General features: G+C 37.5%; 1 protein-coding gene across 1 annotated transcript in view; it reads left to right on the forward strand.

The window, feature by feature from the left end:
• SPAG17 (sperm associated antigen 17) overlaps positions 1-24,989 on the forward strand; it is a 208,677-nt gene that overhangs the window by 118,806 nt on the left and 64,882 nt on the right. Inside the window, exons 21-25 of the mRNA XM_072766779.1 lie at positions 6,170-6,409; positions 7,639-7,750; positions 15,721-15,879; positions 17,417-17,530; positions 24,067-24,242. Of these exons, the coding sequence (XP_072622880.1) occupies positions 6,170-6,409; positions 7,639-7,750; positions 15,721-15,879; positions 17,417-17,530; positions 24,067-24,242 (801 nt within the window). The remainder of the gene's footprint in view (positions 1-6,169; positions 6,410-7,638; positions 7,751-15,720; positions 15,880-17,416; positions 17,531-24,066; positions 24,243-24,989) is intronic.

Here is a 24,989-nt window from a genome sequence, read left to right on the forward strand (position 1 = left end):
TGATTTTGTATCCTGCCACACTGCCGAATTGCTGTATGAGTTCTAGCAATCTTGGGGTGGAGTCTTCTGGGTTTTCTATATACAGTATCATGTCATCTGTGAAGAGGGAGAGTTTGACTTCTTCTTTGCCAATTTGAATGCCTTTTATTTCTTTTGTTGTCTGATTGCTGAGGCTAGGACTTCTAGTACTATGGTGAATAGTAGTGGTGAGAGTGGACATCCCTGTTGTGCTCCTGATCTTAGGGGAACGGCTCCCAGTGTTTCCCCATTGAGAATGATATTTGCTGTGGGCTTTTCGTAGATGCCTTTTAAGATGCTGAGGAATGTTCCCTCTATCCATACACTCTGAAGAGTTTTGATCAGGAATGGATGCTGTATTTTGTCAAATGCTTTCTCTGCATCTATTGAGAAGATCATATGGTTCTTGTTTTTTCTCTTGCTGATATGATGAATCACATTGATTGTTTTACGAGTGTTGAACCAGCCTTGCATCCCAGCGCCCCCTTTCTTGCAAGAGAAACAAAAGCAAAAATGAGCTATTGGGACTTCATATCAAGATAAGAAGCTTTTGCACAGTAAAAGAAACAGTCAACAAAACTAAAAGACAACCTACAGAATGGGAGAAGATGTTTGCAAATGACGTATCAGAGAAAGGACTAGTATCCAAGATCTATAAAGAACTTATTAAACTCAACAGCAAAGAAACAAACAATCCAATCATGAAATAGGCAAAAGACATGAACAGAAATCTCACAGAGGAAGACATAGACATGGCCACAAGCACACGAGAAAATGCTCCGCATCGCTTGCCATCAGAGAAATACAAATCAAAACCACAATGAGATACCACCTCACACCAGTGAGAATGGGGACAATTAACAAGGCAGGAAACCACAAATGTTGGAGAGGATGTGAAGAAAGGGGAACCCTCTTGCACTGTTGGTGGGAATGTGAACTGGTGCAGCCACTCTGGAAAACTGTGTGGAGTTTCCTCAAAGAGTTAAAAATAGATCTGCCCTATGACCCAGCAATTGCACTGCTGGGGATTTACCCCAAAGATACAGATGCAGTGAAACACCGGGACACCTGCACCCTGATGTTTCTAGCAGCAATGTCCACAATAGCCACACTGTGGAAGGAGCCTCAGTGTCCATGGAAAGATGAATGGATAAAGAAGATGTGGTCTATGTATACAATGGAATATTACTCAGCCATTAGAAACGACAAATACCCACCATTTGCTTTGACGTGGATGGAACTAGAGGGTATTATGCCAAGTGAAATAAGTCAATCAGAGAAGGACAAACATTATATGATCTCATTCATTAGGGGAATATAAAAAATAGTGAAAGGGAATAAAGGGAAAAGGAGAAAAATGAGTGGGAAATATCAGAAAGGGAGACAGAACATGAGAGACTCCTGATTCTGGGAAATGAACAAGGGATAGTAGAAAGGGAGGTGGGCAGGGGGTGGGGGTGACTGGGTGATGGGCACTGAGGGAGGCACTTGATGGGATGAGCACTGGGTCTTATCCTACATGTTGGCAAATTGAACACCAATAAAAAATAAATTAAAAAAAAAAAGAAAAGAAGTACCATTCACAAAAGCAACACAAACTGTAAGGTGCCAAAAAAAAAAAGAGACAAGCAAAATCTTTATGGAGGAAATTACAGCATATTATTGAGGCCATTTAACACTTAAATAAGTGAGAAAATATACCATGGTCATGGATGAAAACATTCAATTTAGGAAATGATATATAAACTCAACACTACTCTTATCAAAATCCCCATAGAGTTGTCATGAACCTTTGAAATCTGATTCTTAAATTAATAAAGAAAAACAAAGGGATAGGAGCTTTCTTTCAGATAGCATTTGACTGGCAAATTATATCTCTTTATTTTCACCTGTCTGTGTGTTTATATCTTAAGTATGTCTCTTGTAAACAGGGACTATAAACTCGATTTTTTAAGAGATCATATCTGATGATCTTTCTTTTAGCAGGAAAGTTGAATCCATTTATATCTATTCTGATTAATTATATATTTGGAATTTCTTCAGTTGATGTAGTTTGTACATATTTCTTCAGCTGATGTAGTTTCTATTTTCCTGCCTTTTCTATGATCCTTTTTTCCTCATTTCTTGCTTAATTTTATATTGAATTTATTTTGTCTTCTCATTTCCAGTCAGTTAGTGATGGGAACACAAATTTTAACCCTAATTAAGTGGAATCTTATCCTTCCACAAAAAAAAAAAAATCTTTTTTTTATTAGTAGACTTATATTACAACAGAAATTATGCTCAATGATTTGTCAATAAAATATATGCAGAATTTACTTTCTTCACTTGCTACATAAGTACCTACATAATGTCCTTGATTTTGCTTCTTGACCCAAAAATTCTAAAATATTAACTATCTGGCTCTTGACAGGAGAAGTTTAGAATGTATACATTCTATTTCTATTAGTGGTTGTTCTAGAAATTCAATTTGTACACATAATTTAATGAAGTCTAAACTTAATAAAATTTCTTTCTTCTAGAATAATACAAGGAGTTATTAATATTATTTAAAATCTGCTTCTCCTCTCCCAACTTCTAAGTTTTATCTTGTTTTTTCTTGTTCCAACAAATTAAACATTATTATTGTCAGGGCTTTACATAGTCAATGTTATTTAGCTTTAGCCTCACATTATTTGTTTTGTCATGCGTTTCTTCTCACATTTTGTATTTTGAGAGTGTTTCCTTTAAAACTTCTTGTTAGTAAGGGTTTGTTGTTATTAAACCTCAGTTTTTACTTAACCAAGAAATGGCTTTATTTTACCCTTATTCACTAAACATAATTTTCATTTATAAAATAATCAGTTGATTTTTTTTTATATATCTTCTTAGTTCTCTCAAGGTATTGATCCCATTCCTAGTTGACATGGTAGTTATTAATAAGTTGTTGACCTAATTTGTCACTTCTTTATTGACAGTTTACCTTTTCTCTCCAGCTGCTTTGAAAACACAAAGTGGTGTGCTAGCAAATGTTTAGGAATAGCTCTCTAGGAAAAAAAATTATCATCTATCTATATAAGTTTATTCTTAATTTTACAGATAATGTTGTAGGTAGAGCACCCAACTTACAAACAATAAAACATATACAACTTTTTGTTGCAAATTCCATTTAGCCAGTTGATCCTCATAAAATGCTTTCACTGATTTTTAGTAAGCCCTTGTATCCTTAGCCAACCTATGATTATAATCAACAAACAACTGCCGATCCAATATGAATGTTGATTGATGTTTTCATTGACATGAACAAGTATGACAAAAATGGACAAGGGAATAGGTCTCATTCACCAGCAACATGAGCAACTTCTTTGCTGAATCAGATCATTTTTAAATACTAGAATATTTCCTCGATTTTTTGTACTAATTATAATGTAACAGCTCCAAACATGACACTTTTAAATTTCATCTGCATTATTAACATTTTCTCTGTCACTTTCATAAGTTTAGATAACCAACTGTTCGTTGGTCCCTGATTTGTAGCATTTGCTGATAAGCGTAGTGTAAATACTCTCATCAAGGTTGTATTTAGGCTCTCAATATGACATCACTGAATACAGAATGAGAAACAATATATAGTAGCACACCACTATATTGTATTTCTATGATATATATAGTTGATATAAATAATCTCAAGAGCATAGATAATAGGGAAATGTAACAAAATAATTAAGAAGATGCTAAGTTATGGGGCACCTGGGTGGCTCAGTGGTTGAGCATCTGCCTTTGGCTCGGGACATGATCCCAGGGTCCTGGGATGAAGTCCTGCTTGGGGCTTCTAGTGGGGAGCCTGCTTCTCTCTCTGCCCAGGTTTCCACCTCTCTCTGTGCCTCTCATGAATAAATAAATAAAATCTTTAAAACAAAAAAAGAAGATGCTAAATTTTGAGTATTTGATATGTTTGTTTTTAATATTTTATTTGTGCATTTATATAATTTAATTTCAAATAATGGTTGTGGTTAACAATCAGCTGATAAAATTCTAGAAAATTTAACAATAAATTCTTTCAAGTCAACATGAGCTAGGTCTAGCACTCCACCGTTTTTGTTTTTTTTAATTTAAATTCAATTTAATTAACATATACTGTATTATAGTTTCAGAGGTAGAATTCAGTGTTCATCAGTTGCATACAACACCCAATGCTCATTACTTTCAAATGCCCTCCTTAATGCTCATCACCCATTTACCCCATCCTTCCATCCACCTCCCCTCCAGCAGCCCTCAGTTTGTCCTCTGTAGTTAAGAGTCTCTTATGGTTTGCCTCCCTCTCTCATTTCATCTTATTTTTTATTTTATTTTTCCTTTCCTTCCCCTATGTTCATCAGTTTTCTTTCTTAAATTCCACATATGAGTGAAATCATATAGTATTTGTCTTTCTTTGACTAAGTTATTTTGAAATAAGCACATCACTGTTACTTCTTGCTTTTAACTCATTGACCTTTCCAGATGTTAGGATCCATGTCTTTCATCAACTCTGGAAATGGCTTGGCAACTATCTATTCAAATACTGCCTTTTCTGGGGCACCTGGGTGGCTCAGTTGGTTAAGCACCTGCCTTTGGCTCAGGTCATGATCCCAGGGCTCCCTGCTCAGTGGGGAGCCTGCTTCTCCCTCTCCCTCTGCCTGCTGTTCCCCTTACTTGTGTTCTCTCTCTCTGTGTGTCAAATAAATAAATAAAATCTTTTTTAAAAATGCTGCCTTTTCTGAAGTTTTATTCTATTTCCAAGAGAGCTTTCAAATTCATCTTCTTATTTGTTTGTTTTCTTTAAATTCAATTAATTAGCATATTGCATTATTAGTTTCAGAGGTAGAATTTAGTGATTCATCATATGCATATAACACCCAGTGCTCATTACTTCAAGTGCTCTCCTTGATGCCCATCACCCAATTATCCCATCCTTCCACCCACCTCCCCTCCAGCAACCCTCAGTTTGTTTCCTATAGTTAAGAGTCTCTTATGGTTTGTCTCCCTCTCAGATTTCATCTTTATTTTTCCTTCCCTTCCCCTATTCACCTTCTTTTTTTTTCACCTTCTTATTTTTGATACTTTCTTGTTTCCTATTTATACTTTGGATACTTCTTTCTCTTTGGGCAAATTAAAGATTAAGCAGATTAAAATACTTATTTTATATCCTCTATTTGATAATTCCAATATCTCCAGTCTTTGCAGAGATGTCTTCATAGTATGTGTCCTCTTCAGATCCTTGCTTTTGGCTTACTTCCTCATGTCTTGTGATTTTCATTTGTGAACTTATATCCACCCATGATATTTTTAGAATACATTTTTAAGGTGATGTATTTTTTGGCCACAAATATATGTTAATATAGGCTTGTGGTTAGTTCTCAGGGGAGACTTCCCCTACCCCTCCTCACCTTTAACACAGTGCTAAGGAAGCAAGCTAGCATTCATGGTCTTCCTCTATAAGGAAAGATATTTTTTTAGTTAACCCAACAAAGGTGTCATTTTTAAAAATACCTGCTCTATTCAGAGGTCTCTGATCTGATATCTCTCAGGTTATTGCTCTAGTCCCTGCAACCCATTAAAACTCCAGTTCTAGGCTGTCAAGAATGGGCAGATAGCCCTCGGAAACTTCTGTCCTCAGGGCTCATGTTTCTTACTGGATTAGTGCTTTCTCGTATCTTTTAATTTGTTGCCAGCTTTGCTATGCATTACAATTTTACTTATCATTTTTGAAATATTTTTTGCCAGGAATGTTTCTTTGAACATCTGATCCACCATATTGCTGATTAACCATGTTCAGGACCTAAATTGGGGATTGGACTCATGTAGAAAAGAATAGGAAGCAACTAAGAGAGACAAGCTAAGAGGCTAATGTAATAGTTCAGATAAAGATGAGACCTGAATTAAGGAAAATTACAACAGAAGGTGAAGAGGAAGCTGAGTAAAGAAATCTCTGAAGAGCTTTTTGGCAGGGTGTGGTACACAGAAGTTGGGTGAGAGAAGAGAATCAAAGGTAACTCCAAGGTTTCTAGCTCAGTATCTTAAATTGTCAAAGATACTACTTTCAGAAAGCATGTGAAATATTCTCCAAGATGAACCTGAAAGGAATCTAATTTGTTTCAAAATCCTGTTAATTTTTTTTTTAATGTTTTTACAGGCATGGAAAGAAGAACAAGATCGATTAGCAGAAGAAGAGCGCTTACGGGAAGAAAAAAAAGCAGAAAAGAAAAGTAAGGAAGCTAGTAAAAAGAAAGGAAAGGAAAAAGTAGAGAAAGAAGACAGTAGGGCTTTGAAGAAAAAATCATTTTTCAAGGAGAAATCTAAAGAAGAACAAATGAGGATTCCAGAAGTAACAGAGGAACCCCTCCTGGAACCAGAACCTGAGATTGTTTATCCGGTAAAATCTGTGTTCTAAAAAGCTTCCTTACTAGTTGTTTTGGGAAAAACAAGCTTCTGAGGAAACACAAGGTTCCCAATCTTCACTGACATGTCAGAAGGCCTTGGAATTTCTTCTAGCATAGATGATTCACACCCATACTCCACCCTCCAATACCTAGGACCTTCTTTGTAGCCAATCACCAAGATAGTAATACCCTCAGGCCAGTTTTTCTTGAGTGCCATGAAACTAGGTTACTGAGGGCCAGAAAGTGGAGATTTGACACAAAAGCATTCATTTAGGTTAATGTAAATAAGCAACTGTGAAAAGTCAAAGTGAACACAAAGTTTGACTCTATTTGTCTCAGATGACAGGTCTTGCAGAGTAGGCACCCATGTATTTTTCTTGTGTGATTTGGTAAAACCATCCCTTTGCTGGCCTGTCCCTCAAGCAGTCTTATGAGGAGAACCTAATGGGAAAGAGATGGACAGAAATGTAACAGCCTATGTCCATTGTAGCTGCTATGTTAAGTTCATTCTTGAGTGTTAGCATGCATCACAATTACTTGGAGCTCTATTTGCAACACTTAAAAAAAATCTTTACCATATTAAGTGTCAAGAAAAAAAGTATAAAGTGTCAATATTCCTCAATATATCAGTTCACTTTAAACAGAAAATTAACAGCCAATGAAAGAGATATTGATGTTTTCTCCCACTGTTTTTCAATAATACAGTGATTTGATTTGCACTAGCTGTAAGGGTGAACAGATTTTAAAATCATGGGCCTCCTTTAATTTTGCCCTTGTAACATCACAGAAGATGCTAAAGATAATATGGACAATGTACTCTGAGTCTACAAAGTGACAGACATTCATGTGGCAGAAATTAAGCTTATAGCAACTTTAATTGGCTCACATTGGTGATTTTATTTTTGTCAATTGCAGTTCCACATTCAAAACATTTGGGGAATATAAAAAATAGTGAAAGGGTATAAAGGGGAAAGGAGAAAAAATGAGTGGGAAATATCAGGGAGGGAGACAGAACATGAGAGACTCCTAACTCTGGGAAATGAACTAGGGGTGGTGGAAGGGGAGGTGGGCGGGGGGTAGGGGTGACTGGGTGACAGGCACTGAGGTGGGCACTTGACGGGATGAGCACTGGGTGTTATTCTATATGTTGGCAAATTGAACACCAATAAAAATAAATTTATAAAAACAAAACAAAACAAAAACATGATGTTTTCCCTTCTAGTTTCGTGGATACAATATGGGAGATATACCCATCCAAATCTCAGGAACAAATTCTTATCTGTATCCTTCAGATGGAGGGCAGATTGAAGTTGAGAAGACAACATTTGAAAAAGGTACATTTTGAAACCAGCTGGTCAACAGCTTGGAAGATACTAACCCATTTCAGATCATCTTGGGGCCTTGTACCCTTGGGGGTGATAAGGGAGAATGGTAATGTGCCCACTATGGTTCATTATGTGCCATTTTTAGCATTTTCAGACCTCACATTCTTCTGTTACAATTGACTGCAGGGCACAGGCCAGCTGAGAGGTTAGCTGGGACACACTGTTATGAACATTCCCGTTTTAAAAATCTTAAAATATTTCTATAGAATTGGGAAACATAATAGTCACTACAATGAGAAAATAGTTAACTAGTAATATTAATTACAACACATAGTGTTACTCAGAAACCAAGCACATACTGTGAGTTTAGAGCAAATTTCTGGTTAGGGCTCTGGAGCTCTGTGCTGTTGAGGTCTGGTTATTTCAGCTACAGAGAAGTTGCCTCTGGATTCAGAAGTCTTTGAGTGGGAGAGGAGTCTAATGGATGCACTGAGGAGGACCCAGTCTGGAAAGAATCTCTAAAGGAAATGCATAATTCTTCCCAACAAGCAGATCTGGGCTCTAGGGAACCTATCAGGGACATCTTGCAGGGCTGCTCTTTCCACTGTGCTTTAAAGATCTCTCAGGTGGGGGTGCAGTGAGAAGAGTTCGCGCTTCTATCAAGGTAGGAAGACGGGGAAAAAGAAATAAAGAAACAAAACAAAACAAAACAAAAGGCCTCCAAGGGGGAGGGGCCCCGCGAGGAGCCGGGCTGAGGCCGGGGTGAGTGTCCCCAGGACAGGAGAGCCCCGTCCTGGAGGAGCAGGAGCTGCACCAACCTTCCTGGGCGGAAAGGGGCTCGCAGGGAGTTAGAGCAGGACCCAGGAGGGCGGGGATGGCCTCGGGAGGGGAGAGCCCCACACCCCGCGGCCGAGCTCCCTGAAGGGCGGCAGCACGCACGGCTGGACCCGGGAGCAGCTCGGAGGGGCTCGGGCAGCGGCTCCGCGGAGGGGGCTGCGGGGCGGGAGCGCCACGCGAATCCAACAGCGCAGGCCCCGGAGCACAGGGCACCGGGACACAGCCCAGGATCCGGCCTCCCCCCAGGACAGGCAGAGACCGGGAGGGCCCAGGACAGCAAGGACACTCCTGCCCCGAGCTGAGCAGATCAGTGGCCCCGCCCCGGAGCATCCAGGCCCTGCAGACGGAGAGCCCCGGAGCTACTGCGGGGGCTGACTCCAGGGCTGCAGAGCTGGCCCCGCCACTGGGGTTGTTCCTCCTGGGGCCTCACGGGGTAAACAACCCCCACAGAGCCCTGCACCAGGCAGGGGGCAGAGCAGCTCCCCCAAGTGCTAACACCTGAGAATCAGCACAGCAGGCCCCTCCCCCAGAAGACCAGCGACACGGACCAGTTCCAGGGGAAGTCAAGGGACTTAAAGTATACAGAATCGGAAGATACTCCCCCGTGGTTTTTGTTTTTTGTTTTTTGTTTTTCTTTTTGATTTCTGATTGCTTCCCCCACCCCTTTCTTTTCACCTTTCTTTCTTTTTCTTTCTCTTTTTCTTCTCTTTTTCCTTTTCTTCTTCTTTTTCTTTTTTCTTTTTCTCTTTTCTTTCCTTCTCTCTCTCTTTCACCTTTTCCCAATACAACTTGTATTTGGCCACTCTGCACTGAGCAAAATGACTAGAAGGAAAAACTCACCTCAAAACAAAGAATCAGAAACAGTCCTCTCTCCCACAGAGTTACAAAATCTGGATTACAATTCAATGTCAGAAAGCCAATTCAGAAGCACTATTATACAGCTACTGGTGGCTCTAGAAAAAAGCATAAAGGACTCAAGAGACTTCATGACTGCAGAATTTAGATCCAATCAGGCAGAAATTAAAAATCAATTGAATGAGATGCAATCCAAACTAGAAGTCCTAACGATGAGGGTTAATGAGGTGGAAGAATGAGTGAGTGACATAGAAGACAAGTTGAGTGCAAAGAGGGAAACTGAGGAAAAAAGAGACAGACAATTAAAAGACCATGAAGACAGATTAAGGGAAATAAACGACAGCCTGAGGAAGAAAAACCTACGTTTAATTGAGGTTCCCGAGGGCGCCGAAAGGGACAGAGGGCCAGAATATGTATTTGAACAAATCATAGCTGAAAACTTTCCTAATCTGGGAAGGGAAACAGGCATTCAGATCCAGGAAATAGAGAGATCCCCCCCTAAAATCAATAAAAACTGTTCAACACCTCGACATTTAATAGTAAAGCTTGCAAATTCCAAAGATAAAGAGAAGATCCTTAAAGCAGCAAGAGACAAGAAATCCCTGACTTTTATGTGGAGGAGTATTAGGGTAAAATCAGACCTCTCCACAGAGACCTGGCAGGCCAGAAAGGGCTGGCAGGATATATTCAGGGTCCTAAATGAGAAAAACATGCAACCAAGAATACTTTATCCAGCAAGACTCTGATTCAAAATGGAAGGAAAGACAAAGAGCTTCCAAGATAGGCAGGAACTGAAAGAATCTGTGACCTCCAAACCAGCTCTGCAAGAAATTTTAAGGGGGACTCTTAAAATTCCCCTTTAAGAAGAAGTTCAGTGGAACAATCCACAAAAACAAGACCTGAATACATATCATGGTGACACTAAACTCATATCTGTCAATAGTAACTCTGAATGTGAACGGGCTTAATGACCCCATCAAAAGGCGCAGGGTTTCAGACTGGATAAAAAAGCAGGACCCATCTATTTGCTGTCTACAAGAGACTCATTTTAGACAGAAGGACACCTACAACCTGAAAATAAAAAGTCGGAGAACCATTTACCATTCAAATGGTCCTCAAAAGAAAGCAGGGGTAGCCATCCTTATATCAGATAAACTAAAATTTACCCCGAAGACTACAGTGAGAGATGAAGAGGGACACTATCTCATACTTAAAGGATATCCAACAAGAGGACTTAACAATCCTCAATATATATGCCCCGAATGTGGGAGCTGCCAAATATATCAATCCATTAATAACCAAAGTTAAGATATACTTAGATAATAATATACTTATACTTGGTGACTTCAATCTAGCTCTTTCTACCCTCTATAGGTCTTCTAAGCACAACATTTCCAAAGAAATGAGAGCTTTAAATGATACACTGGGCCAGATGGATTTCACAGATATCTACAGAACTTTACATCCAAACTCAACTGAATACACGTTCTTCTCAAGTGCACATGGGACTTTCTCCAGAATAGACCACATACTGGGTCACAAATCGGGTCTAAACCGATACCAAAAGATTGGGATCGTCCCCTGCATATTCTCAGACCATAATGCCTTGAAATTAGAACTAAATCACAACAAGAAGTTTGGAAGGACCTCAAACACGTGGAGGTTAAGGACCATCCTGCTAAAAGATGAAAGGGTCCACCAGGAAATTAAGGAAGAATTAAAAAGATTCATGGAAACTAATGAGAATGAAGATACAACCATTCAAAATCTTTGAGATGCAGCAAAAGCAGTCCTGAGGGGGAAATACATAGCAATACAAGCATCCATTCAAAAACTGGAAAGAACTCAAATACAAAAGCTAACCTTACACATAAAGGAGCTAGAGAAAAAACAGCAAATGGACCCTACACCCAGCAGAAGAAGAGAGTTAATTAAAATTCGAGCAGAACTCAACGAAATCGAGACCAGAAGAACTGTGGAACAGATCAACAGAACCAGGAGTTGGTTCTTTGAAAGAATAAATAAGATAGATAAACCATTAGCCAACCTTATTAAAAGAAGAGAGAGAAGACTCAATAAAATCATGAGTGAGAAAGGAGAGTCACTACCAACACCAAGGAAATACAAACGATTTTAAAAGCATATTATGAACAGCTCTATGCCAATAAATTAGGCAATCTAGAAGAAATGGACACATTCCTGGGAAGCCACAAACTACCAAAACTGGAACAGGAAGAAATAGAAAACCTGAACAGGCCAATAACCAGGGAGGAAATTGAAGCAGTCATCAAAAACCTCCCAAGACACAAGAGTCTAGGTCCAGATGGCTTCCCAGGGGAATTCTATCAAACGTTTAAAGAAGAAATCATACCTATTCTACTAAAGCTGTTTGGAAAGATAGAAAGATGGAGTACTTCCAAATTCGTTCTATGAGGCCAGCATCACCTTAATTCCGAAACCAGACAAAGACCCCACCAAAAAGGAGAATTACAGACGAATATCCCTGATGAACATGGATGCAAAAATTCTCAACAAGATACTAGCCAATAGGATCCAACAACACATTAAGAAAATTATTCACCATGACCAAGTAGGATTTATCCCCGGGACACAAGGCTGGTTCAACACTCATAAAACCATCAATGTGATTCATCATATCAGCAAAAGAAAAACCAAGAACCATACGATCCTCTCATTAGACGCAGAGAAAGCATTTGACAAAATACAGCATCCATTCCTGATCAAAACTCTTCAGAGTGTACGGATAGAGGGAACATTCCTCAGCATCTTAAAAGCCATCTACGAAAAGCCCACAGTAAATATCATTCTCAATGGGGAAGCACTGGGAGCCTTTCCCCTAAGATCAGGACAAGACAGGGATGTCCACTCTCACCACTGCTATTCAACATAGTATTGGAAGTCCTCACCTCAGCAATCAGACAACAAAAAGGCATTAAAGGCATTCAAATTGGCAAAGAAGAAGTCAAACTCTCCCTCTTCGCCGATGACATGATACTCTACATAGAAAACCCAAAAGCCTCCACCCCAAGATTGCTAGAACTCATACAGCAATTTGGTAGCGTGGCAGGATACAAAATCAATGCCCAGAAATCAGTGGCATTTCTATACACTAACAATGAGACTGAAGAAAGAGAAATTAAGGAGTCAATCCCATTTACAATTGCACCCAAAAGCATAAGATACCTAGGAATCAACCTAACCAAAGAGGTAAAGGATCTATACCCTAAAAACTATAGAACACTTCTGAAAGAAATTGAGGAAGACTCAAAGAGATGGAAAAATATTCCATGCTCATGGATTGGCAGAATTAATATTGTGAAAATGTCAATGTTACCCAGGGCAATTTACACGTTTAATGCAATCCCTATCAAAATACCATGGACTTTCTTCAGAGAGTTAGAACAAATTATTTTAAGATTTGTGTGGAATCAGAAGAGACCCCGAATAGCCAGGGGAATTTTAAAAAAGAAAACCATATCTGGGGGCATCACAACCCCAGATTTCAGGTTGTACTACAAAGCTGTGGTCATCAAGACAGTGTGGTACTGGCACAAAAACAGACACATAGATCAATGGAACAGAATAGAGAACCCAGAAGTGGACCCTGAACTTTATGGTCAACTAATATTCGATAAAGGAGGAAAGACTCTCCATTGGAAGAAAGACAGTCTCTTCAATAAATGGTGCGGGGAAAATTGGACAGCCACATGCAGAAGAATGAAACTAGACCACTCTCTTTCACCATACACAAAGATAAACTCAAAATGGATGAAAGATCTAAATGTGAGACAAGATTCCATCAAAATCCTAGAGGAGAACACAGGCAACACCCTTTTTGAACTCGGCCACGGAACTTCTTGCAAGATACATCCATGAAGGCAAAAGAAACAAAAGCAAAAATGAACAAGATATCTTTATCAAGAAGCTTTTGCACAGCAAAGGATACAATCAACAGAACTAAAAGACAACCTACGGAATGGGAGAAGATATTTGCAAATGACATATCAGATAAAGAGCTAGTTTCCAAAATCTATAAAGAACTTATTAAACTCAACACCAAAGAAACAAACAATCCAATCATGAAATGGGCAAAAGACATGAAGAGAAATCTCACAGAGGAAGACATAGACATGGCCAACGTGCACATGAGAAAATGCTCTGCATCACTTGCCTTCAGGGAAATACAAATCAAAACCACAATGAGATACCACCTCACACCAGTGAGAATGGGGGAAATTAACAAGGCAGGAAACCACAAATGTTGGAGAGGATGCGGAGAAAAGGGAACCCTCTTACACTGTTGGTGGGAATGTGAACTGGTGCAGCCACTTTGGAAAACTGTGTGGAGGTTCCTCAAAGAGTTAAAAATAGACCTGCCCTATGACCCAGCAATTGCACTGTTGGGGATTTACCCCAAAGATTCAGATGCAATGAAACGCCGGGACACCTGCACCCCAATGTTTCTAGGAGCAATGTCCACAATAGCCAAACTGTGGAAGGAGCCTCGGTGTCCATCGAAAGATGAATGGATAAAGAAGATGTGGTCTATGTATACAATGGAATATTACTCAGCCATTAGAAACGACAAATACCCACCATTTGCTTTGACGTGGATGGAACTGGAGGGTATTATGCTGAGTGAAGTAAGTCAATCGGAGAAGGACAAACAGTGTATGTTCTTATTCATTTGGGGAATATAAATAATAGTGAAAAGGAATATAAGGGAAGGGAGAAGAAATGTGTGGGAAATATCAGAAAGGGAGACAGAACATAAAGACTCCTAACTCTGGGAAACGAACTAGGGGTGGTGGAAGGGGAGGAGGGCGGGGGGTGGGGGTGAATGGGTGACGGGCACTGAGGCGGACACTTGACGGGATGAGCATGGGTGTTATTCTGTATGTTGGTAAATTGAACACCAATAAAAAATTCATTTATTAAAAAAAAATAAAGATCTCTCAGGTGGATTCAAAAACCTGAGCTTTATTTGATACCTTATTTTCTCTGAGAGCTGTGCAGAGGTCGATGTGGAGGGAATTTGAGCAGGACCCTGTTTAATGTCCACAAGGTTATGCCCCCTGGCAACGGGCAACACGGGCTTCTCCTACCCCATACTCTGCCTGACACCAGCCTTTCCCCTTCTCACTCCCTATCATTCTTCCCTCCTTGCCTCCCTCTCTCTATCCCTCTCTCCTTCCTTCTTTCTTTCTAGTCATTTAATATCTATCAATTTAACAAGGAAGTCATTGCAAAAGTTAGATGCTGTTACCTATGTGAAATCATGGCTCAACTGGAAGCATCATTAGGTAGTCACTGCCATATTGAACAAAAGATCACACCAACAATTTTTAGAATAAAAAGGCCTGAAAGTTATTCAAATTATTTAAACAAAGGTTAGTGGTGCAACTTACATTAAATGTCAAACCATTTTATTATATACGGTTTGTTTATTTAAAACATGACAGGGATTGTTATTAATATATAGGTATATATATTTATTTACATTATCATATATTTTAATATTTGATATTTTGAATATCATCCTTGGGCACAGGGTACAATTAGTAATTGTACTAATTAAGTAATTAAAAATGGAACTCAGAATCACATAACTGAGAAAACTACTGGACTCAAGTTTTATAATGCTGTGCCCTATTTTTCATAACTATTCCTTGCTCTTTTGAGATTTGTTTATGCATATGTTTGTCAGTTTCAGGTAGGTCACAGTAAATACAGTATTTTCATCCTAATCCTATAAATTTTGACAGAAGATAGCTCAATCAAGGTCGAAAAGAATAAGCTGGATAAAAAAAAGAAGAAAAAAGCTGAGAAAGGAGACAAAAAAATGAGTCAGAACACTAGAAGAGGGAATGTGCCTTTCAAATAATTCTTATTTGTTGATACTAACAATAACAACTACTATAGTTAATGTTGATGTGATTCTTTATAAGCTGTAAATCCCTTTCACATCTACTAACTAATGGGATTAATCATCAAGTTGAGTATAGGTGTACATTAGCCTCAGCCAACGTATTTCCTCTTCTATAATTTGATTAGAAAATCTGAAAACATATTCCTGAAAACATGCCATTTATTTCTGGGATTCCACTGTCACTTTATTCCTTTAGGCATCTTTTTGGAAATCAGTGATGTTGGTAGGTGTTTCCATTCCCTGACTTATATCCTATGCCACATTATTTAGATGTCTTGTCAAGGACCTGAATGGAGTGTCACCATCAGCCCATCCTCTATCCTATGATTTTCCCCAGGGCCAACTTTTATCAAAGTGACAGTGAAAAAGGACAAGCACACTTTTATAATTCATTTAAAAGACCCTAAGAAAATGGTGAAAAGGGAAAAAAAAGAAGAGGATTATTCTTCAGAAGATGAGAAAGAAGAAAGAGAGGAAGAGCAGAATCTTGAAACAGGTAAGCAGCTGCATCTCTGTGTCAGTGGAGGTTAATACTTCATCAATGTGTCAGACCCATCCCTCTGACAGCAACACACATGCGTCTCTTGCACTAAGCATATGTAATTTTTCCAGAAGGTTAGGGGAAGTGTTTTGCCATTCTACTTATACACATTTTCCCTAAGGTAACGTGTACGCCCACTGCATACACAGCACATGTATGGTGGGCTGTCTACTTGGTTTTGCCCCTCTGGAGGCCCAGCTTTTGATTCCAGTTGTCATACAGAGTTTATGTAGCTGGCTACCTTTGTGTAGCAACATTTAGTTTGCAATGTGCATTCTGGCCTGAATTTTCTTTTACACAACGTGTACCAAGTGCTGTCTCTAGAACTCAGGGCCTCATTAATTGATTTCTACTCAAGTTTTAGCTTTTCTCCAATATTCACTACAAATGCTGAGGTTTCCTTCTGTGCTCAATCACTTAGTCCTTCCCATGGTATCAAATTTCTTAGGCTGTAAAGACAAGAGAAAAATCCTACATTTGGTCTTGATAGTCTCTACTTGCTAGTAGAAACTAACTGATAACACTACTTAACATCTCCAGGAAACATCCCCTGGGGAAACTAAATGCTTCCTGTCCAATGTGACATGGGTTATACCAGCAAAAGGAGAAGAGTCAGTTAATACGATGTTTTAAACTCAAATTAGTTATAAGACATATAACTAAATCTTACTAATAAATTAATTCAGTTATGGTTAGTATTTTCCAAACTTAAGAACACAATGTTTGGGATCCCTGGGTGGCGCAGCGGTTTGGCGCCTGCCTTTGGCCCAGGGCGCGATCCTGGAGACCCCGGGATCGAATCCCACATCGGGCTTCCGGTGCATGGAGCCTGCTTCTCCCTCTGTGTCTCTGCCTCTCTCTCTCCCTGTGTGACTATCATAAATAAATAAAAATTAAAAAAAAAAAAACACAATGTTTGACAAGTTTGAATGTACCCAAGAACTTAAAACAGAAATTTTTAAATTACTTTTCTTTGTTCTGCTTGATATAAAAATATGTATTTTTTTATAAAAAAATCAGGAATATAAGATTATTAAAGATGATAACATTTGCCCCTAATTCTACCACCCTAGCAGTAACCGTATTGTAGTGTACTTCTTACTTTATCACCATGAACATTTTCCTATTCATTAAATATTCTTTGAAAAAAAACTTTTTTTAAAAAAATATTTTATTTATTTATTCCTGAGAGACACAGAGAGAGAGAGAGACAGAGACATAGGCAGAGATGATCCTCTCCTCAAGGGGAGCCTGATGCAGGACTCGATCCCAGGACCCCAGAATCACGACCTGAGCCAACCACTGAGCCACCCAGGTGCCCCCAAAACAAACTTTTCTAATGATTTCATAATAATTCATTGGTATATGCATATATCAATAATTTAATTAATTGTACCTATGTTTTTATTTACATGGTTTCTACTTTGCACTGCTTTGCTTACAATTCTTTTTAATAAAATAGAAATGTCCTTGATTTGAATTTGTCTTTTAGAAATATCAGATACAGAGAATAAAGTTGTCAGCAAGTTTGGATCTTTTTCTGCCACCTTAGAAAATGGGATCTGCCTCTCAATAAGTTACTATGGACCAAGTGGAATGGCACCAGGTAAAATAAGCATGACAGCAAAGACAAGTGTCCCGTGACCAAGGGCATCTGCTCATTCTCAATCTGCTCTTGTTGATAAACATGTTTTGACTTAATGCCCCTCTTTTCCTGAAAGGTGGGAATATATGTGTAAGTGTGTACATGTGTGTGTGTTTACATGTATGTACATATATAATCTTTCATACATAGAAAATAACAGTGCTTTGACATTTGAAACAGAATTTGTCATATATATAATTATACATGTAATCACATATACATAAAAATTATATATGTATATTTCTATTATCCTTGTTAACTAACCCAGGAAAATAAGTTTGTTAGTTGGTGCCCCAAAAAAACATGATTTCTCAAGAAATTCTATTGCTTTTCCACATAATAATATTTTTATGAATCCTGTGACTTCTGTGTGCTTCAAAATTTAACAGTCTTAAAGGAGCCATTCATTGGACATCTTGAAGGATTTCTTTACCCCACATTTAATGAACAAATTCTCTAACTGAAAGCTATTTCCTTACAAATCACAAAATAATATATTATTTAACCAAGAACCAATTAGGAAATTTCATGCGTTCCCATGAATTTTACAGAGATCTAAGCACACAGATTAAAAAAAAAAAAAGCTTTACAAAATCAAAAGATAATCCCTGTGTTATATAGCCTTAAAACTATGTATAGATTATGGTGATCCAACTGTCTGTCTGCCTTACTATGTACCTCCTTTTCTGGAGAAAGAATATTCCACTGGATCATCATTAGAATCATTTTCTACCTTGTACAAAATATTGTAGTACTCTAGTGAGTTAGAGAGTCTATTAAATTTGTTAGTATTTTTGCCTTATTTGGGATTTTGTCTTTTAATTTTATATTTGGGTTGTTTCCAAGCCAGCACTTGAAGTCATTCTGTGCCTAACAAATTATGTATTAAATCCATTATCACACACAGTCACTAAGAAATTCTATCCCTTCTGACCACAGTTTACCATGATTTCAGATTAAAATATTTACATTCTACTCTCTATCAACTATATTGCTGCTGTTTCCTCAGTGATTTCCTTATTCTTGATTTAATCCTTAAGTTATTATGCAATTATTACATTTAAAACAGATGTTCCTAATCTCATATTTATGAATCCTGCATTTGAAAATGTTTATAGTGTGAAAAAAATAGAAAGGCATTCCAATGCTCATGGATTAGAAGAACCACTGTTGTTAAAATGTTATACTACCTAATGCAATCTACAGTTTTAATGAAATCCCTATCAAAATACTATCTGCATTTTTCACACAGCTAGCACAAACAATCCTAAAATATGCATAGAACACAAAAGGCCCCAAATAGCCAAAACAATCTTAAAAAAAAAAAAAAAAAAAAAGCAAAGCTGGGGGCATCACAATTCCAGACTTCAAGTTATATTACCAAGCTGTAGTCATCAAAATAGTATGGTACTGGCACAAAAATAGACATATATCATCAATGAAACAAGATACAAAACCCAGAAATTGACCCACAACTATTCTTAGACAAAGCAGGAAAGACTATCCAAGGGGGAAAGACAGTCTTCCAACAAATGTTGCTGAGAAAATGGACAGCAACATGCAGAAGAATGAAACTCAATCACTTCCTTATACCATACACAAAAATAAATTCAAAATGGGAAATGTCTAAATGTGAAAGAGAAAACTATCAAAATCCTGGAGAACACAGGCAGCAACATCTTCAATCTCAGCCACAGCAACTTCTTACTAGACATGTCTCCGGAGGCAAGGGAAACAAAAGCAAAAGTGAACTATTGGGACTTCATCAATATAAAAAGCTTCTGCACAGCAAAGGAAACAATCAACAAAACTAAAAAGCAACCTTTGGAATGAGAGAACATATTTGCAAATGACATATCTGATAAAGGGTTAGTATCCAAAATCTATAAAGAACTTATGAAACTCAACACCCCAAAAACAAATAATCCAGGTAAGAAATGGGCAGATGACATGAACAGACATTTTTCCAAAGAAAACATCCAGATGGCAAACAGACACATGAAAGGATGTTCAACATCACACGTCATTGGGGAAAAACAAGTCAAAACTACAATAAGATGTCACCTCACACCTGTCAGAATGGCTGAAATTAACAACACAGAAAACAGCAGATGTTGGCAAGGATGCAGAGATAGAGGAACCCTCTTAACAGTGCTGGTGGTAATGCAAACTGGTGCAGCCACTGTGGAAAACAGTATGGAGGTTCCTCAAAAAGCTAAAAATAGAACTACCCTATGATCAAGCAATTGCACTATCAGGTATTTACCCAAAGAATACAAAACTACTAATTCGGAGAGATATACACAACCCTATGCTTATTGCATCATTATTTACAATAGCCAAATTATGGAAGCAGCTCAAGTGTCTATCAATAAATGAATGGATAAAGAAGATGTGCTATGTATATTTATGTATATATATTTGATATATACTTATTTTTGATATATATGTTATATATATTTGTAATATATATTTGTTTTAAATGGAATAATTGCATAATATAAAACATAAAAAGAATGAAGTCTCGCCATTTGCAACAACATGAATAGAGCTAAAGAGTATAATGCCAAGTGAAATAAATTAGTTGAAATACCATATGATTTCACTCATATGTGGAACCTAAGAAACAAAACAAAAGATCATATGGCACTAAAGAGAGAGAGGAAGAGAGAGAGGAAAACCAAGCAACAGACTCTTAACTATGGAGAACAAACTGTTACCAGAGAGGAGGTGGGTGGGAGAATGAATTAAATTCGTGATGGGAATTGAGGAGGGCACTTGTTGTGATGAGTACCGGGTGTTGTATGCAAGTGTTGAATCACTAAGTTGTATACCTGAAACTAATATTACACTGTATGTTAACTAGAATTTAAATGAAAACTTGAAAAAAAAACTTAAAAAAAACCACAAATGGTGTTGGGAAAACGACAGCAACATACAAAAGAAAGAAACTGGACCATTTCCTTATACAGTATACAAAAATAGATTCAAAATGGATTGAAGACCTAAATGTGAGACCAGAAACCATAAGAATCTGAGAGGAGAACACAGGCAGTACCTTCTTTGCTACACACAGGTGTAGCAACTTTTTTCTACATATGTCTCCTGAGGCAAGGAAAACAAAAGCAAAAAAATTAAACTATTAGGACTTCACCAAAATAAAAAACTTCTGCACAGCAAAGGAAACAGTCAACAAAACTAAAATGAAATGGGAGACGATATTTGCAAATGACATACCTGATAAGTATATGAAGAACTTACAAAAGTCAACACTCCAAAACAAATAATCCAATTTAAAATGGTGGAAGACATGAACAGACATTTCTCTGAAGAACACATACAGATAGTCAACAGGCATGTGAAAAGATGCTTATTATCACTTACCATCAGGGAAATGCAAACCAAAACTATAATGACATATCACTTCATACCTGTCAGAATAGCTAAAATCAACAACACAAGAAACAACAGGTGTTGGTGAGGATGTGGAAAAAAAGAAACACTCATAAACTGTTGGTGGGAATGCAGACTGGCACAGCCACTGTGGAAAACAGTATGGAGTTTCTTCAAAAAGTTAAAATAGAGCTACCTTATGATCCAGCAATCACACTACGAGGTATTTACCCAAAAGACACAAAAATACAAATTCAAAGGGATACATGCACTTCTATGTTTACAGCAGCATTATTTACAATAGCCAAGATATGGAAGCAGCCCAAGTGTCCTTCAATTGATGAATGGATAAAGAAGATCTGGTATATATAAACAGTGAAATATTATTCAGCCATAAAATGAATGAAACGACATGGATGGAGCTAGAAAGTATAATGCTAAGTGAAATAAGCCAGAGAAAGACAAATACAATATAATTTCATTTGTATGTGGAATTTGAGAAACAAAACAAATGAGCAAAGAGAGAACGAGGGGAAAGGACAAATCAAGAAACAAGCTTTTTTTTTTTAAGAAATAGACTCTTAACTATGGAGAAACAGACTTTTTTTTTTTAAGAACTATACTCTTAACTATAGAGAACACACTGATGGTTACTAGATGGGAGGGAGTAAGGGGATGAGTTAAGCAGGTGATGGGGATTAAGGAGTGCACTTGTCATGATGAGCACAGGATGATGTATGGAACTGTTGAATTACTATATTGTATACCTGAAGCTAATATAACAGTGTATGTTAACTAACTGGAATTAAAATAAAACTCTAAAAAAGAAAATGTTTATAGTGTGAATAAAAAAGTAATGTTTTACTTCTTGTATATTATAAAAATATAATTTTTAAAAGATGCACATAATAGTACTATTTAAGAACTTGAGATTCTCTCTCTCCTGCTCCCTCTCCACCTCCATTCTTTCCTCTCTCTCTCCCTCTTTCTCTCTCAAATAAATAAATAAATAAATATTTTTAAAAAATTCATTGTCTAATGGGAAAGAAAACATAAATAGAGAAATAACTGTAAAAGTGCTAGAAATTACATATAAACAGAGTACTGGGGACAGTTAGAAAGTACTTCAGAAAGTATAACATCTGAAATGGGACTTTAGAGATGAATGGTAATATCCAGACAAAGTAACAAGGAAAGGTAATTCTAGACAGTAAGAACCATTTGTGTATAAGCATACAATTGTGTAAAAGCATGGTACCTTCACAGAAAGGTGAAAAGTTGAATATGACTGGAGTGGTGGAATGTCAGCAGTGTATGCCCAGAAGATCAATGAGTATCAGAGGTGTTTAAGTAAGGGATGGGAAGTGACATGATTGGATTTCATATTAGGAATATAATTTCAGTGATAGTTTGGAAAGTACACTGAAATGATGGTATTGGAGGTCTCATGCCAGTTTGGAAACTGCTGCAGAAAATCAGGTAAGAGAGCAATGAGAATATGAGGTAAGATAGGAATAGATAGGAGAGGTATCTCATTCAAGAGAAATTTCTGATGGCTTGGTGACTGGTTGGATTTATGAGATCAGTCCAAAAGAGAAAATGCAAATATCTCACTGTCTAACTTGGAAAATGAGATGCTTGATTGTTAATTAAATGAGATCAAGTACATAGGAGGGTTTCCTTTCCTAGGAGAGGAGAGCCTTACTGAGTTTGAAATGGTTCCAGTTCCTCAACGGGGTGGGGGGGGGATGTCTAAAGGCAATTTGATATATGAATCTGATGCTGAGAAGAAACGTCATGCCTTGAGATGTAAATTTTGGAGCCATCAGTGTGTAGATGCCAGTTGGAGCCCCAGTAGTGAGTGAGATACTCAGATCTACTATGTATAATAAAGGTACTCAGTCCTGGCTGTGTATCACAATCATGTGTGATTTTTCACAAATATAAATGCCTGTGCCTCATCCCTAGAGTCTGATTCAATGGGTCAAGATGGGGGCCTGAGCTTTTTTAAAAAAATTCAATGAGTAATTATGAACAGCCAGAGTTGAGAACGTCTGTTGTGTAAGCACAAGGGAAAAACCCCTGGAACCTAATGACATTTAAGGATTCACAGAAGAGGAAGAAGCAGTAAAGGAGACAGAAAAAAATTGCCCAGAGAAGAAAGCGGAGATCCAGGTAGAGTATTACTCTGGAACCCAGAGGCAAATAGAATTCAAGATGCAAGTGACGCTCAGATGATTCTGACATAATTTCTTTAGAGATCAGCTCGCTTTTGAGAATTCTGACACTCCTTTTAGATCCAGAATAAAATCAGTCTTCTACAACTTCTAAAACTTCTTTTTATCATCTCAACTAGAAAAACCTATTTCTTTTCTGAATTTCCTTGTTTGTATCCCTTATTATTTTCCTATTTGATGTATCCTGGTATTAAAGCTATTTGAGTATAAATCTTATTTAGACTATTTTGGCTTCATAAGGTCTTTTATATATTCTTTTGTCATTATTACCCACTGCGTCAAATATTTCGCTTGTAAGAAACTCTCAATAGAGGCACCTGGGTAGCTCAATTGGTTAAGCGGCTGCCTTCAGCTCAGGTCATGATCTCCTGGTCCCTGGGGTCAGGCCCTGCATGGAGCTTCTGCTCAGCAGGGAGTCTGCTTCTCTCTCTCCCTCAGCTTCTCCCCCAGCTTGTGCTCTCTCGCTCGCTCGCACTCTCTCTCTCAAATAAATAAAATCTTTTAAAAAAAAGAACATCTCAGTAAATATTTCTCAAAATAGATAATCGTTGCCCTGTCTTTAGGAGTTCACAATCTAGATGGGAAGGCAAGAACATGTGAAAAGTGACTCAATCAAATATATCAAAGTATTAGGTACCTCAGATTTTTTAAATACAATTCTGATTTTGAAATCAACTACATTACTCCTGAAGTCTATCCAACTGAAAAATCATATTAGGCAAGGTAAAAATTGTTGCCAACTGGTATAAATGTTTGCATGGCCACATGTTTGTGATGCAAACATTTATATGTTTATTTAACAAAGATATAAAATCTGAATGTAAAATTTACTTGTTGCCTCCTTTTTTTTTTTTTTTTTCTTTATAGAAGATAAGGATCCTACTTTGGAAGCCATGTTGAGTATCCCATCAGCCCTTACTACAACAGTAATTCCTCTTATAGTGACTGTTCCTCAAAGCAAAGTAAAAGGAAAAACAAAAGGTAAAGATAAACCCAAAGAATCTCTTAAAGAAGAGGAACACCCAAAAGAAGAAGAGAAAAAGGTGCATAGACTTGCCATGGATTTCTAAACTCTACTTCAACCTCAATTTTAACTTTTTTTCAAATCATGAGTTATGCCAACAGTGTTATTTCAGTACATTTTGTTATTATGCAGATGCATGTTAACATTCCTTGAAGTTTCCATTTTGAATGAGCAAGAAGAGATTTGCACACAGGAGTTGGATCCCTACATTAGGAGACATATTGTCACACACAAACTGTCTCAGGTCTTTCATTCTAAACTCAGAATGAAGAATTCATTTTTTTTTCCCACTCTAGTTCTTGGGTGTTCTTTGCTTTTGGTTGCTTAGGTTCCTACCATTCTCCAAATACTTTATTTTGTTTCATTAGATAAAGAACAGTTGAAAGAGGAATATCTCTAATTAAATAGTGAGAACACTTCCATTTGGTAGATTTGTGCTTGGTTATTGATGTGTTAAGAACTGAAGGCCAGCCTACTTCTGGTTAAAGAGCATGTCACCCTCAGCTTCTAACCTGCCACCAAATGCACACAGAGGCTTTGACTCCAAATGTGTTTCTAATGCAAGAATACAGATCAAAAGAATACAGACAAGAAGGAAACCACTGATGAAACATTTACTAGGACAGCTGAACAGTTTGTACAATGTACATATACTCAACTTATTATTAGAAAAAAAACATGTTAAAAAGTGATCAGGGATCTTGATTTCAGACCTTGGTCCTTTACTTTTATTTATTTATTTATTTATTTATTTATTTATTTATTT

The sequence above is a fragment of the Vulpes vulpes genome, chromosome 8, assembly GCF_048418805.1.
Source record: "Vulpes vulpes isolate BD-2025 chromosome 8, VulVul3, whole genome shotgun sequence".
In the NCBI taxonomy this organism is placed as follows: domain Eukaryota; kingdom Metazoa; phylum Chordata; class Mammalia; order Carnivora; family Canidae; genus Vulpes; species Vulpes vulpes.